Source organism: Protopterus annectens, chromosome 9.part0 (genome assembly GCF_019279795.1).
Source record: "Protopterus annectens isolate FY-2018-M chromosome 9.part0, PAN1.0, whole genome shotgun sequence".
Taxonomy (NCBI): domain Eukaryota; kingdom Metazoa; phylum Chordata; order Ceratodontiformes; family Protopteridae; genus Protopterus; species Protopterus annectens.
In genome coordinates this window covers 317,331,420-317,345,055 of record NC_056743.1, presented here as the reverse complement: position 1 = coordinate 317,345,055, position 13,636 = coordinate 317,331,420, and the positions used below count along the sequence as shown (strand labels likewise).

The 13,636-nt window shown below is 43.8% G+C and overlaps 1 protein-coding gene across 1 annotated transcript in view; it reads right to left on the bottom strand.

Moving 5' to 3' along the window:
- Positions 1-13,636, bottom strand: part of ANKFY1 (ankyrin repeat and FYVE domain containing 1) — a 1,799,901-nt gene that overhangs the window by 1,038,266 nt on the left and 747,999 nt on the right. Inside the window, exon 16 of the mRNA XM_044082101.1 lies at positions 11,649-11,874. Coding sequence (XP_043938036.1) covers positions 11,649-11,874 — 226 coding nt within the window. The remainder of the gene's footprint in view (positions 1-11,648; positions 11,875-13,636) is intronic.

Below are 13,636 nucleotides of genomic sequence, written 5' to 3'. Positions count from 1 at the left end.
CTCATCCTCTTCCGGCTCCGAAGACTGGATGGGTCTCGAAGGAGGAACTGTTGGAGATAAAGGGAGGCCTTCTAGTTTCGACACCAACTGGGAGGAAACTGCAATCAACCTGGAAAGAGCCGTGTTCTCCATCAGTTTCTGCACGACACGATCCACATCAATATCAGAAAGTGGTCTGGAAGAACGGGTCGAAGGAGCCGAAGATGGCACCGACCGAAGAATCGATGGTGGCGGTAGTTCCGACACCGGTTCCAAGACCTGGGGCTCAGTGAGAGACAAACGTTCGACGCTCGGCCCCAAAGTCTGTGGAACCGGCGGACGAACTTTGGAAGATGTACTCGGAGCCAATGACATGGGCTCCGACATCTTCGACCCCTTCGAAGACTTAGAAGCCTGGTCCGACTTGTCCAAGGCTTCTTGAAAAGCAGGCTTAAGAAGCCCCCTATCAATAAGTTTCCTGCGTCTATCTGTCATGACTCTCCCACTGAAAGAATGGCAAATGGAGCAATCCTCTTGCAAGTGGAGAGGGCCAAGACAGTAGACGCAGGAGGTGTGGTTGTCAGTGATGGACATTTTCTGTCCACACTGGCACCTTTTGAACCTACTTTTAGCTTTTTCAGACATACTGAAGAAGTGAGGTAAAAAGAATAAAAGAGAGTTAGAAGGAGGTAGGCCCCAAAGGGAAACCTATAGAAATAAACTAACTATAGTTACACACACACACACTACTGTAATAAAATACAATTATTCACAACAAAAAACTATAACTTTTAGGAGTAAAAGAAGCAAAAAAAATACTATCTTATCTGTCAATATTCTTAAACTCTGGTCTGAGCTCTCTAACGCGATGTGACCTGTTGCAGCGGCAAACTAGATCTGAGTAATGGCAGGGAGGATTGTGGGATATAGCCTGGTCTCGAGCTTCTCTTAGATGCAGAGCTTTGCTATGCGGCTGACTCAGAGCCGAGGATCGGCTCCGAATCCGTGTGTAAAAACAAACGGCGAGATTGAACACTCTCACATGACATGTTTACCTTGGTTCCTGTATGTGTTTATGGTGTTGGTGAAGTAAATTAGGGCTGTGGTGGTGCTGTGGGATGGGCGGAAGCCATGTTGTGAGTTAGATAGAAGGTTGTTAGACAGAAGGTGGGTGAGGAGTTGATAGTGAATGCACCTGTCTAGAATTTTGGATAGGGGTGAGAGGATTGAGATGGGTCGGTAGCTAGAGAGATCGGTAGAGAGACCACCCTTGTAAAGGGGAATGATGAAAGAGGTTTTCCACAAGGTTGGAACAGCATGTTCAGTAATAGATCCAGTTATTAGTAGTGTGATGGGGTAGGCTATAGCCCTAGATGTGAGTTGGAGGTATTCGGCAGGAAGACTATTGGCAGCGAGGGTGGTTGGTTTAAGTTTTGCCAAGAGTTTTTGGATGGTAGATATTGGTACTGGCTTGAGTAAGAAGCGGGTAGTGTTTACCTGGTGTTTAGGGCACTGGGGGAGATTGATGTGGTTTGCATCACTTAGGAGTCTAAGTATATTGGAGGTAAAGTAGTCGTTGAAACTGGAAGCTATGTGCATGTTTGAAACATCTATATTAGGTGGGGGTGTGGTGGCTTTACCGGGCTGGAGGATGTTGTTGACTGCTGTCCAGAATTTTTGAGGGTTGTTGCTGTGTTTTCTATGTAGGGAAGTGTAGTGTTTTAGCTTGTATGTCTTAACTTGTTTCTTTGTTTATTTCTAAGTTCGAGGAAGGCTTGCCTAGTTTTGGGTGTTTTGCGTTGACGCCAGATTTTTCCAAGCTTTATTCCTCTCTTTTAGTAAGATCTTTGTGGTGTTTTGTAGCCAGGGAGGCAGTGTGTCTACATATTCTAATTGTTTTAATAGGGGCTAGATAGTTGAGGATGTCTAGAAATGTGGGGATGAAGTATTCTACTGCGTTGTCTAGTGGGAGGGTTTTGATGGGAGACCAGTTGCAGGATTCTAAGGCTTCTAAGAAGTGGTCTATAGGAAAGGTTTTGTGGGCATGAGTTTATAGTAAGGAGGGGGAGTGTACTGATTTAAGTTTGTGTCTAAGGATAAAGGTGGAATTGTGGTGACAGAGTGTTAGGCAGTGTTCCACACTTGATGGGCAGTGTTGGGCTGGTTTGCGAGGATCCAATCTAGTATGGATTCCCTTTTTGTGGACTTATTAATGTGTGTGGGTGATTGAATGAGTTGGGTGAAATTATACCGGTTTATGTGATTGGTGGGTGTTGCTGAGTGGAGAGAGTTCCAGTCAATATTATCGCCTAGAACTATGGTTTCTTGGGGGAGGGAGTGGGAAGCCCAGTGGAGTATTGACTCTAGTGTGATTAGGCTGTCCCCTGGGGGCATATAGATCCCGAGTAAGTTTAGGTGCTTGTGCTGGTTTAAGAGGTGTTTGGCACATTTGATTTCGGCATTTCTGGTGTTAGTGGTTTAAGAGGAGTTTGGCACATTTGATTTCGGCATTTCTGGTGTTAGGGAGTTCTTTTTGTAGTAGTTGGAGTTTTAGATTGGTTTTGTAAACTAGGGCAATACCTCCACCTTTTCTGTGAAGTCTGTCTACTCTTTGAATGTTATATCTGGAAGGGGTTATGGAGTAGTCCTTAATATGAGGCTTAAGCCATGTCTCAATAATGAGTTTTATGTCAGGGTTGTATATGGCGATAGCTGAGTGCAGCTCTTCTATTTTGTTCATAACACTGCCAATGTTTAAATTGAGTATCAGTAGATCAGTCGGTTTATGCTTAAGTGGTAGGTGGGAGTTTAGTTTATTGTTAGTAATTGTTGTTGGGCCAGGGTTGGGATGAATATCTCCTCCTAGTAATAGTAGTCGGGTGCAATGCTGGTAATTGTTTTAAGGTATAACATCATTAGGTAGTGGAATCTGAGGTATGGTAGTTTTCTGGGTTGTGGAACATAGTGGATTGGGGAGGTGATTTGAAAGATGATTTGGTTATAACTGGATGAGGATGTGACTGAAGGTCTGTAGGGGTTAGAAGTGGTAAGAGGGTAAGGTGGGGGATTTAAAGTAATTATGTTTGATGGATGAGTGGAGATATGAGGTAATAATGGAGGCTGTGGAAAGGCATATGACTAGGGAAAGTAGGAGTAAGCGAATATTGTATAAGTGGGAGTGAGGTGTATAAGGACACAGAAGCAGGGGTGTGGGTAAAAACTTGGTGGTGTGTGCCTTTGAGGAGGGAGTGGGTAGATTAGGACTGAGTAGTGTCAAATCATATGGGAGTAAGCGTACGTGTAGAGAATGTGAGTAGATAGGAAAAAGGGAGTTAACTATCTGGTGTTTATGGTTGTGGGATGGAGTCTATCCTAGAGGATGGGTGAAGTGTGTGTGATTGGGAGTAGCTAGTGGGTGTGGTTGAGGGGTCAGGTGATGTGGGGTTGAAAAAAAAATCTGCGAGTAGTGGGGGTGGGTGTAAATAGGGGGCAAGGTAGGGGAGCAGAGTGAGCCCGAGTGGTAGCCAGGGCAAACGGAGCTGTGTTGCAGCAGAAGTACAGGTAAATGACCACAAAAAAACTATCAGTGTGTTGGGCAAAAGACTATGTGAGGAATTAGGAGAAAGTACAGTTTTGTACCTACCATAAATGTAGATGTTCGAGTGTACACCCTGCTGCAGTCATCACACTTGGGTTATCCTGTCGTCAGGCGGTCCGGCAGTCGTCCAGAATTCCAAAGTCTTGGTCCGGTGTCGGTTGCTGTCGCCTCTTCCCTGACGTCAGTGCGCCAGGGATATATATAATGCATCCGATGCCATTTTCTTCAGTTTTGTTTGCCCCAGATGTCAGGTGCCCCCAAAAAGGTGGTCAGTAATTAGTACCAATTTATGAAGTTTTAGCACAAACACAAAATCCCTCCAGCTATAAGCAAATACATCAGGAAGGTATTGTATAGATTTAACCAGTTAGATCAGAGGGGATGGAGGGAGGGTAACCTGGAATGCAGCAGGGTGTACACTCGAACATCGACATTTATGGTAGGTACAAATCTGTACTATGTTCATTGTGTTACCCTGCTGCAGTCATCACACTTGGGTAGAATCCCAAAGCTAAGGATGGGTGGAGGAGTCATAGCAGGTTAGAGGAGGCTAGAAGGCCCTGCAGAACTGCAGTGGCGAAGCCAGCTCTAGTCTTAGAGTAAAGTGGTAAGTGATAGTGTTTGGTAAAGGTGTGTACTGAACTCCAAGTTGCAGCTTCCAATATCTCCTTGGTTGGAACCCCCCTGAGGAAGGCTGTAGATGTAGCTGTTGCCCTGGTAGAGTGGGGCCCAATGGTAGCAGGAACTGGTTTTCCATGATGGGTATAGCAAAAAAGAATGCAATGTCCTATCCATTTGGAAATGGTTTGTTTTGATATAGCCTTCCCTTGTGAAGCTGTAGCATAGGATACAAAGAGCTGGTCAGATTTTCTGAAAACCTTAGTTTTATCCAAGTAGTAACGAAGTTACCTGTGAATGTCCAAGGAATGCAGGAGTCTTTCTCCTTTGTTCTGAGGATTTGGGAAGAAGGTGGGTAAGTGGATGGTTTGATTTAAAGCCACACTGGAAACCACCTTAGGCATGAAGGAAGGATTAGTTCGTAAAGAAACTCTGTCTTGATGGAAAATGAGGAAAGGTTCCACTGCCATTACTGCCTGCAGCTCTGAGACTCTTCTAGCTGAAGTTATTGCTAGCAGCAGGGCAGTCTTCCATGATAGAAACTGTAGATCTGCAGAGAAAGCTGGTTCAAAGGGAGGTAGCGCAAGTTTTTCCAGAACAAAATTGAGGTCCCATGTTGGTGTAGGTGCTCTCCTGGGGGGTCTAATTTTTTTTGCCCCTCTGAGGAACTGCCTTAGAAGTGGATGTGAAAATAAGGGTGGATCCATGTTGTAGTGGGCTGAAATAGCTGACGCATGGATTTTAATGGAAGAAAAAGAAAGTCCTTTGTGCAACATCTCGGTTAAATACTGTAGAATCTGAGGCATGTGAGGCTGAAGTGTGTTTTGGCCTTTAGCTTGGTTCCAGGCGCAAAATCTTTTCCATTTGTCTGAGTAGGCCTTCCTGGTGCTGGGCCTCCTAGCTTCCAGAACATCCATAACTGCTTGGGAAAGAGGAGCTGGCTGGATGCTTAGTTGATTTGCCATGCAGCCAGATTTAAGGTTTTGAGCTGGCTGTGTAGAATCTGATTGTTTTGCTGTGTGAGCAAATGAGCAATTTGTGGCAAAATCCAAGGTGGGCCCTGGGCCATATTCCTTAACAGTGGGTACCAGTGCTGGCGTGGCCAGTCTGGGGCTATGAGTATCAGTCGTGGACTCTCCTTAATGACTTTCAGGCGCACCTTTGCGAGGAGAGGCAATGGAGGGAAGGCATATACTGTCAGATTTTTCCAACTGAATGAGTGTCTCCCCACTTTTCCAAGCTTGATGGTGAAGTGTCCTTGTACAAAATTTTGTTAGCTGATAGTTTTGGGGGCTGGCAAACAGGTCTATGTCTGGAAGGCCCCATTTTTGAGTTATCATTGCAAATACTTGTGGATCCAGTTTCCACTCGTGGGGATCCATGATGTTTCTGCTGAGGTCGTCTGCCAATGTGTTCTTTTTTCCTGGCAGGAATTGGACTTGTAACTGAACTTGGTAAGCCAGTGCTCTGTTCCACAAGGTCATTGCTTGCCTGCATAGAGGGTAGGAGTGTGTACCCCCTTGTTTATGTACCACATTACTGTGGTGTTGTCCGTCCTTATTGTAATTTGTCCTGGATGTAATAGGTTCTTGAAGGCTGTCAGAGCATTCTGTACAGCTAGCATCTCTTTTTGATTGATGTGCAGATTTCTTTGATCTGTAGTCCATACGCCTTGAACGCACTGTCCTGCCATGTCTGACCCCCAAGCGTAGTCCGATGCATCTGTTGTCATAGTTTGCCTGGCTGGGGGCAAGGTGAAAGGCTGACCCTTGTTGAGGTGACATGCCTGTGACCACCATAGAAACTCCTGTTGTAGGCAAGGAATGAGAGATATCATTGTGTCCAAGCTGTGGCTGTGTTGAGACCATACGCTTTTTAGGTACCACTGTAATTTCCTCATATGCAGCTTTGCAAATGGTATTAGTAGTATGCAAGATGCCATGAAGCCCAAGGCCTGCAGAATTTTTCTTGCAGGGAGTAGGGTCTTTGTTGCCATTGTTTTGAAATATTGAGTCAGTTGCTGTTTGTCTGGCGTCAGATAAGCCTTCTGGGCCGTTGTATTCAAGCTGGCACCCAGGAATGTCATATTTTGTGAGGGTACTAGTTTTGATTTCTTTTTGTTTACTGTGTACCCCAGGCAACTTAGAAGATGTTTTACAAAAGCCAGATGTTGTAAGAGGATGTCTTTGATTTCTGCTTGGATGAGGCAGTCGTCCAGGTATGGGTATATTTGAATTCCTCTTTGTCTGCAGTATGCAATTACTGGTGCCAGGCATTTTGTGAAGACCCTGGGCGCAGTAGATAAGCCAAAGGGCAGTGCAGAGAATTGGTAATGGGTTGAACCTGCAATGAAACGGAGGTATCTTCTGTAACTTTGTCTGATAGAGACATGCAGGTATGCCTCCTTGAGGTCCAACGTTACTAGCCATGCTGTCTTCCCCAACATGGGAAGTAGCTGCTGTAGTGTTAGCATCTTGAATTTGGGTACTTGTAAGAAGGTGTTTAGAATTGAAAGGTTCAGAATTGGTCTCCAGGCATTGTCCTTTCTGGGGACTAGAAAGTCTCTTGAGTAAAATCCTTGGCCTTGCTCTCGTGTAGGTACCAGTTGAATGGCTCTCATGTCCATGAGAGCTGTAATTTGTTTTTGTGCCTCTGCCCATTGATTTTGTGGCAGGTTTGGCATTCCTCTTTTCATTGGCAAGGTGTGAAAATGGAATCTGTATCCTCGTGAAATTATGTCTAGGACCCATTTGTCCTTTGTGACAATGTGCCAGTTGTCTGAAAAAAGTGCGAGTTTTCCTCCCAAGGGAGCTGCCAAGAGAGTGTTGCTTGGCCAGATGAGGTGCAAGTCATTGAGTTTGCCTTCTGGTAGTTTGGGACCTGTCTTCTCCTCCCTTCTGTGTTCCAGTGCCCCATTGTCGAGGTTTGTATTGGGCTTGTGGTTGTCCTCTGCCTCTTGGATGTCTGTATTTACCCCTCTGTGGTCTGTCAGTAGCTGGAAAGGACCAATTTTTAGTTGGTCAATTTCTGCTCAAGCGAGGGGGCTGTACCTGTAGAAAATCTTTGACTGTCTGCATAGATTTTGCCTTATCCTCCATTTTCTTTAAGACTTCTTCTGCCTTAACTCCAAATAGAACATCCTGCTGTAAGGGAGCATCTAGAAGCTTTGCTTTAACATGATCAGGCAGAGTTTGTTCCTTTAGCCAAGCATGTCTACGTATAACAGATCCAGTGACAGCTGCTCTGCAGGAAGCCTCCAAAGAATCAAAACCACATTGTAAAGTATGTTTGCCCACCTGTTCAGTTGCATGCAACAGATCCTGCATTTCTTTCAATTCAGACTGTTGAGGGAGTGTGCTCATTTTTTGTTTTAGCTGAGACATTAGAAATTGCTGATATTTTAGCATGTGAAATTGGCAATTTAGTGCTCTCATAGCTAGAGTGGCTGAGGTGTAAACCTTTTTCCCCCACCTGTCTAGTGCTCTGGAGTCCCTTTCAGAGGGTACAGGATTTTTTGCCATAGAAGCCTTAGCCCCTTTGGGACCCTGGGAGATAGTCTCTGGATCAGCAACAGGGCTTTTATAAAGGAATTTGTGGGAATCAGGCATTCTATAGTATCTGTCCGGTTTGGCTGGAGCAGGAGGCAGAGAATCTGGGTTCAAACTAGATTCTAAGTAAACATCATCCACAATGTCTAAAACTGGGGGGATGGCAAGTGGTCTGTACTGGGGGAGTAAAAGAAACTCTCTGAGCCTTTTCTTTGAGTCAGAGTAGTCCTGACCTTCCCAGTGAAAATGTTCCCTCATAGTGTGTAAAGTTTCCCCAAAGGAGTAGTCCTCAGGAGGAGAAGCTGAGGGGAATAGAATCCTCAGCATCAGAATCTTCATAAGGGGAGAAGGAGTAATCTTGGTCCTCAGAGGAGCCTGAGGAAATAGGCACTTGATCAGAGCAGGCATAATCTTCCTCTTGTCTAGGCCTTTTGTCGGGTGGGGGTTGGGAACCCCTGATTAAAGAGATCAAATCTTCAGCCATTTTAAGCATCTGTTTCTTAGGCATGGGGCCTTGAACTGGAGACTGAAGTGCAGTCCTTTTAGGTTTAATAGGAGTCTTAAGCTTAGGATACGTTTTTATGGTGAGCGTCGTCGGTCTGAAGACGCCTTCAGAAACCAAAGGTGTTTCTGCAGCACCATCTCTTTCTGCAGAGTCGTCGGTAGGGGCTAAACAAAATGGCTGCATCGGCCTAGCGCTCTCCGCCAAAGGCTCCGAAGCGGTCTCGGGTTCCAAATCTGCAGTAGTCAGGGGCTGCGTCGGAGCCTCACTGAAGACCAGTGAACCGGAGACCGGTCCAGCCGAGGCCTCGGAGTCTGGCTTGGGTCTAGGCTGCCTGTCCTTATCCTTGCGTTTTTTGTGCACGCCGGTAGTCGGTTGCTCCAATGGCATTGTGTAGTTAAATTTTCTACTGAAGTAGTGTCGTGCGAAATCAAAGCGTCTTTTTATAGTACGCTTATTAAACCTAGCACAAAAACGACAACCAGTGACGTCGTGGTCTGGGCCTAGGCAAGGTATGCAGTAAGAATGAAAATCCTTATGAGGTATTTGCTTCCCACAAGAAATACAATTGTTAACTTTTTCTGACATCGGTCTGAGGCAAGAAAAGTTTCCCCAACGGGATACTTAGCTTTATTGAAGACTTCGGATCTGAAATTCGACTTCGAAAATCTCAGGAGTCGGCCGACCGGCACTTGCGAACTGCTTCTGCTTCGGGCACTGCACGGCAAGAAAGACTAAAGAAAATGGCGTCGGATGCATTATATATACCCCGGCGCACTGACGTCAGAGAAGAGGCGACAGCAACCGACGCCGGACCAAGACTTTGGAATTCCGGCAGACTGCGGGACCGCCTGACGACAGGATAACCCAAGTGTGATGACTGCAGCAGGGTAACACGATGAACATCACTAGAGGTGCGTGTGTTCCGCAACTTATAAACAAAGGTATGGCATCTAGGTCCAAGGAAGTCACTTCCACTGTATTCAGCATTCATCAGACCTATCATTGAGTAAAATGCCCCCTTTAGTATGTACCTAACCAGGCATATCCAACACCTGGAACACCCACAGAGGTTTCTCACTAAAAGAATACTGGGTGTAAGTAATATATCCTATGCAGGCCAACTCAAGGCCCTATCCCCTATATTCTGTCTCCTACAGGCTGTTGAGGGTAGATCTATATCTGGCAAACATGGCATTGTCTAACTCTGATAGACCTCCTGCACATCCGCAAAACAAACAGCACCAGAGTTACACATTCTAAAGACTTAAACCTCGCCTGTGATTTAAACAGGACCTGTTGGACAGGCAGGTATGTATCCCAGAGACTACCCCATCTCTGGAACAGGCTCCCCATCTGTGTGAAGCAGAGTTCCTCTCTAACTCAAGTATAACTTGCACAACTGGATGGGGAACAGAACATTCATCCCTGGTTTGGTACCAATGTTTCTAATGAACACAGACAGCCTGTAAATAAGTTAATCTCCCAGGCCCCTGCTTACAACATATCAAGGGTAACAGAATCTGTTAGAGATTTGGGATGCATGGCAAGACTTAAAAAGGCCCTTATGGTCGTTAGCCTAGTAAATATCTCAACCTATAAAAGCAGCTTTGTCAATTTTAAGAAACAAGTGGTTCTTACTAATTACAGCACTGAAGGAGACACTGGCCCACTGCACACACAGCTAACCTGGCCAGACAACAGGACAATTTTTCCATTTGCAATCTCCTGACCAAACACCCAATTCAGTTAGAGATGGTGTAAAGATTCCCCTAATAAAATGCCAAAGGCTTGGGCAACCTGTTTTCCTTTTTTGTGTGTGTTTCTCCCTGCCCAATCCCTTCCCTTTTAGCCCTCTGGGTTCCCAAACCACCAGGTTACCATATCAGTTCATTCTAGATCCTTCAATTGCACCTTAATAGTCTACCTTCAACATTACCCTAACAGACGTTGGGGTCCACAGACCTGTCAGGGAAGTCAACCTTAAAGTGCACATTAGTAGTGGCCATGGAGTAAGAGATCCTATGGAGAGATTTTGCATCTGGTACTGGAAGCCTTCATGTGAATGAAACCAGTCAGAATCCCTAGTATGGGGAGGTGACATGAGCAATATCATCTTGATATCTTGCCACTCCCTCTGTTAAGCAGACCACCTGCAAAACTACTGGTCTCTACCAGAGGTCACAGAAACAGCAATTACTCTGAAATCGTACCCAAGGAGAGGAAAAGTTGGTCCCCAGCTGCTTAATCTTACCCCTCCCTGGACGATACCATCAGCAATTTGAACCCATTCTCAAACTCAGGAAACTGGTAGTACAGCTATCAGCTTAACTTACTGTTACACAGAATAAAAGAACCACTCCAATTTTCTGTGTCAGGTCTCCTGGAGGAGATATGTGCTCCTCTTCTAAGCCATGAAAAATTATTTTCTCTTGGAAACTCTTCGGAATGAAACAATGAGAATGTTAACATGAACTCAACTGTATGATCATCATAAACAGTAAAAACAACATAACAGACTTATGATCCATTTTCTTTACCTTTGGAATAAATCCCCCCTTACCTATAAACAATGCAAGTCCCTCTATGTTTTGAAAGAAAGCCCTCAATTAATAAGCAGGTAGTACTTCAGCATGCCACAAACCTATGAACCCATGAACTTCTGGCACAGTAGTGCCTGATGTCATGCTCTCTGCAAAACTATACAAGCAATGTCAGAATAGTTCTTACCAGTAATTTTATAGCCATAGTGACACAATGTGGCTTCTATGTAGGCAATGATTCTGGTAGCTTTTCACAGACATGTACAGGGATTGATATCTGAACTATACAAGCACAGCAGAAAATAACTGGTATGCTTAGAGGGTAGCTAATTTAATCTATAGGACATTAAGGAATGCAGTAGCACTGTGCTTGCCCTAAGTATGGCAACTTCAAGGAAAAATTGCCAGACTATCACTGGTGGACTGTATGGACCCAAATGTAATACCCATCAAGCAGGGCTCCAAATATTCGATCCATTATCCCTTAATGCCATCAAAGTCAGTGATTACATTTGAGGAGATGAACCTTTTCTAGCAAACAAATTAAAAAACTATTCATTAAAACAAAAAAGTGAAGAAAATTGTATTTAAATGAGGTGATAGCCAATGCAGTTTTCAGATATTACAATACAAAGATGACAAAAAATTATAATCAGGATAGAAATGTGAGGAATTGCTTTGAACAATCCAACACTTTCAAGTTCCACTTAATCAACAAGATGGATCTCGGCCAGGAATCATTAGAAAATCTTCATTTCAATTTCCAGTTAGATGAAATGACTAACTATAAGAAGAAAAAAAAGTTTAGACTACACAAAAAACACTTAAGCTTCATTACTATACATGACTAAGAATGTTACCTTTCTGCTCCAGTATGACAGACACTACATCTGGATGGTTGTATGCTATTGCCATATGTAGTGGTGTCTGCAGGTAGATGCCATCTCCAGGCTCTGAAGACAATGACACTTTACTAGCAGGAACAGGATGTTTTGTCTGGATGTTAGGATTGGCTCCTTGTTGCAAAAGCTCAACAGTAAGGTTTGCAAGTCCATAACGACAAGCTGTATGGAGTGGAGTTTCCCCCTAAATTTAACAAAAAAGAAAAGATACATAGGTACATGGCAACAGAAGGATTAACTATGAAAGTACCATTCAACTACTCAGTGGGGCAGCAGAAATTATGTAATGTTATAAACACTGCTCAGTACATGGAACAACATGAATACATTCAAAAACTGAGACAGATGACCTTGTTAAGCATATTCTTGATTTAAGAAAGGTGATACAAGTTTTGTAAAGCACAGATCAGAGCCATTATGCCCCAAGTTTGTGCTACAAACAGAAGCCATCACTGCAAAACACTGGGGCACTAAAACAGCCTAAAAAGCTGTAATACACATCACCACTGTCATACTTTTTTGTGTGTCAGCAAAAATACATTATATCTTTTAAAGGTGTCACAGCATGAGAGATATACTTCATTTCTGGCTGAAAGTGTGTTACTGGCTGAAAGTGTGTTACTGCTTTCAAGTTATTTTTCCTCAATCTTGAAATAGACTGATCAGCTACATTTTCATGTACTACAGAGAAGAGTGTGACAAAGTACAGTGTGTTTTCCAGCTTTCAAGGCTGGAAAACATTGCTCTTACACTTATTTTCTGTCTCCATTAATTGGTAGTACAAACTAAGTAAAGCTACACAGAATTCAAAGAATTGAAAAAGGGTTTGTCTGATAACTTAGTAGTTATAAGTTCAAAAAATGGATGTTGAGGGCTTCTAAGTAGGCCGCGCAATGATCAATGGCTTAATTTCAGCTATCCCAGTGTGAAAAAAGGAACTAGTATGCCAGCTTGAGTAAAATTCAGTTACTGGCTAGTAAATTCACCACCTGAATGCCAGTAAAGATGAAATTTAGACAACTTTAAACTAAATCAACCATAAAAAAGTAAAGACAAAACACTGGCTGGGAAGAATCCTGCAACTGTTCATAAAAATGTAATTCAATCTTCAGCTTATTACAAGAGACAGCTGCCAGTAATTTGGACAAAAAATAATCAAATGTACACAGAGAGGATTATATCAACTCAAACAACAAAAGGCTGGAAAAAAAAATAGAAGCGTTAACTAAATATTCAGATGAACTGATCCATCCATCACCCCTTTTTCCCATTTTGCACATGGGGTAGATATGTCACTTCAACAGTGACAATCATCTCGAGCCAAGGTTTACATCGCCGGGTGGTGAGCCCTGCCATGGTTGTTCATCCATACCACTCACTTGCACACACGGACTTGCACCTACAGCCAACTTAGTGTGTCCAATCCACCTTACTGCATTTTCTTTGGAATGTGGGAGGAAACCCACGTGACCAGAGGGAGAGCATACTTGCACCTACAGCCAATTTAGTGTGTCCAATCCACCTTAGTGCATTGTCTTTGGAATGTGGGTGGAAACCCATGTGACCAGAGGAAGAACATGGTGACTCAGCACAGAGGGCACCCCAGACGAGAACTGAACCAGACAACCTCTTGCTGTGTAGCGACAATGCTAACTGCTGCACCACCATGGCTGCCCCAGATAAAACTGCAAAAATCAGACTAAAATGAAGAAAGCTGGCTGGGTACAAGACTTCTCAAAGATTTGTTTAAAAAAATAGTAGCATTAGAAGACAGCACATGCAGAGAAAACCTGACATTTTTAGCTGTACCAGAGAAAATGGAAGAAACAGTCTGTATTAACTTTATGAAAGCACAAATAAGCAAATAGACTGGTATTACACAGCAGGATTTGTTAACTGAATGGACACATCGAGTGCATGCTCAAAATATGGCCATGAGAAAGCAA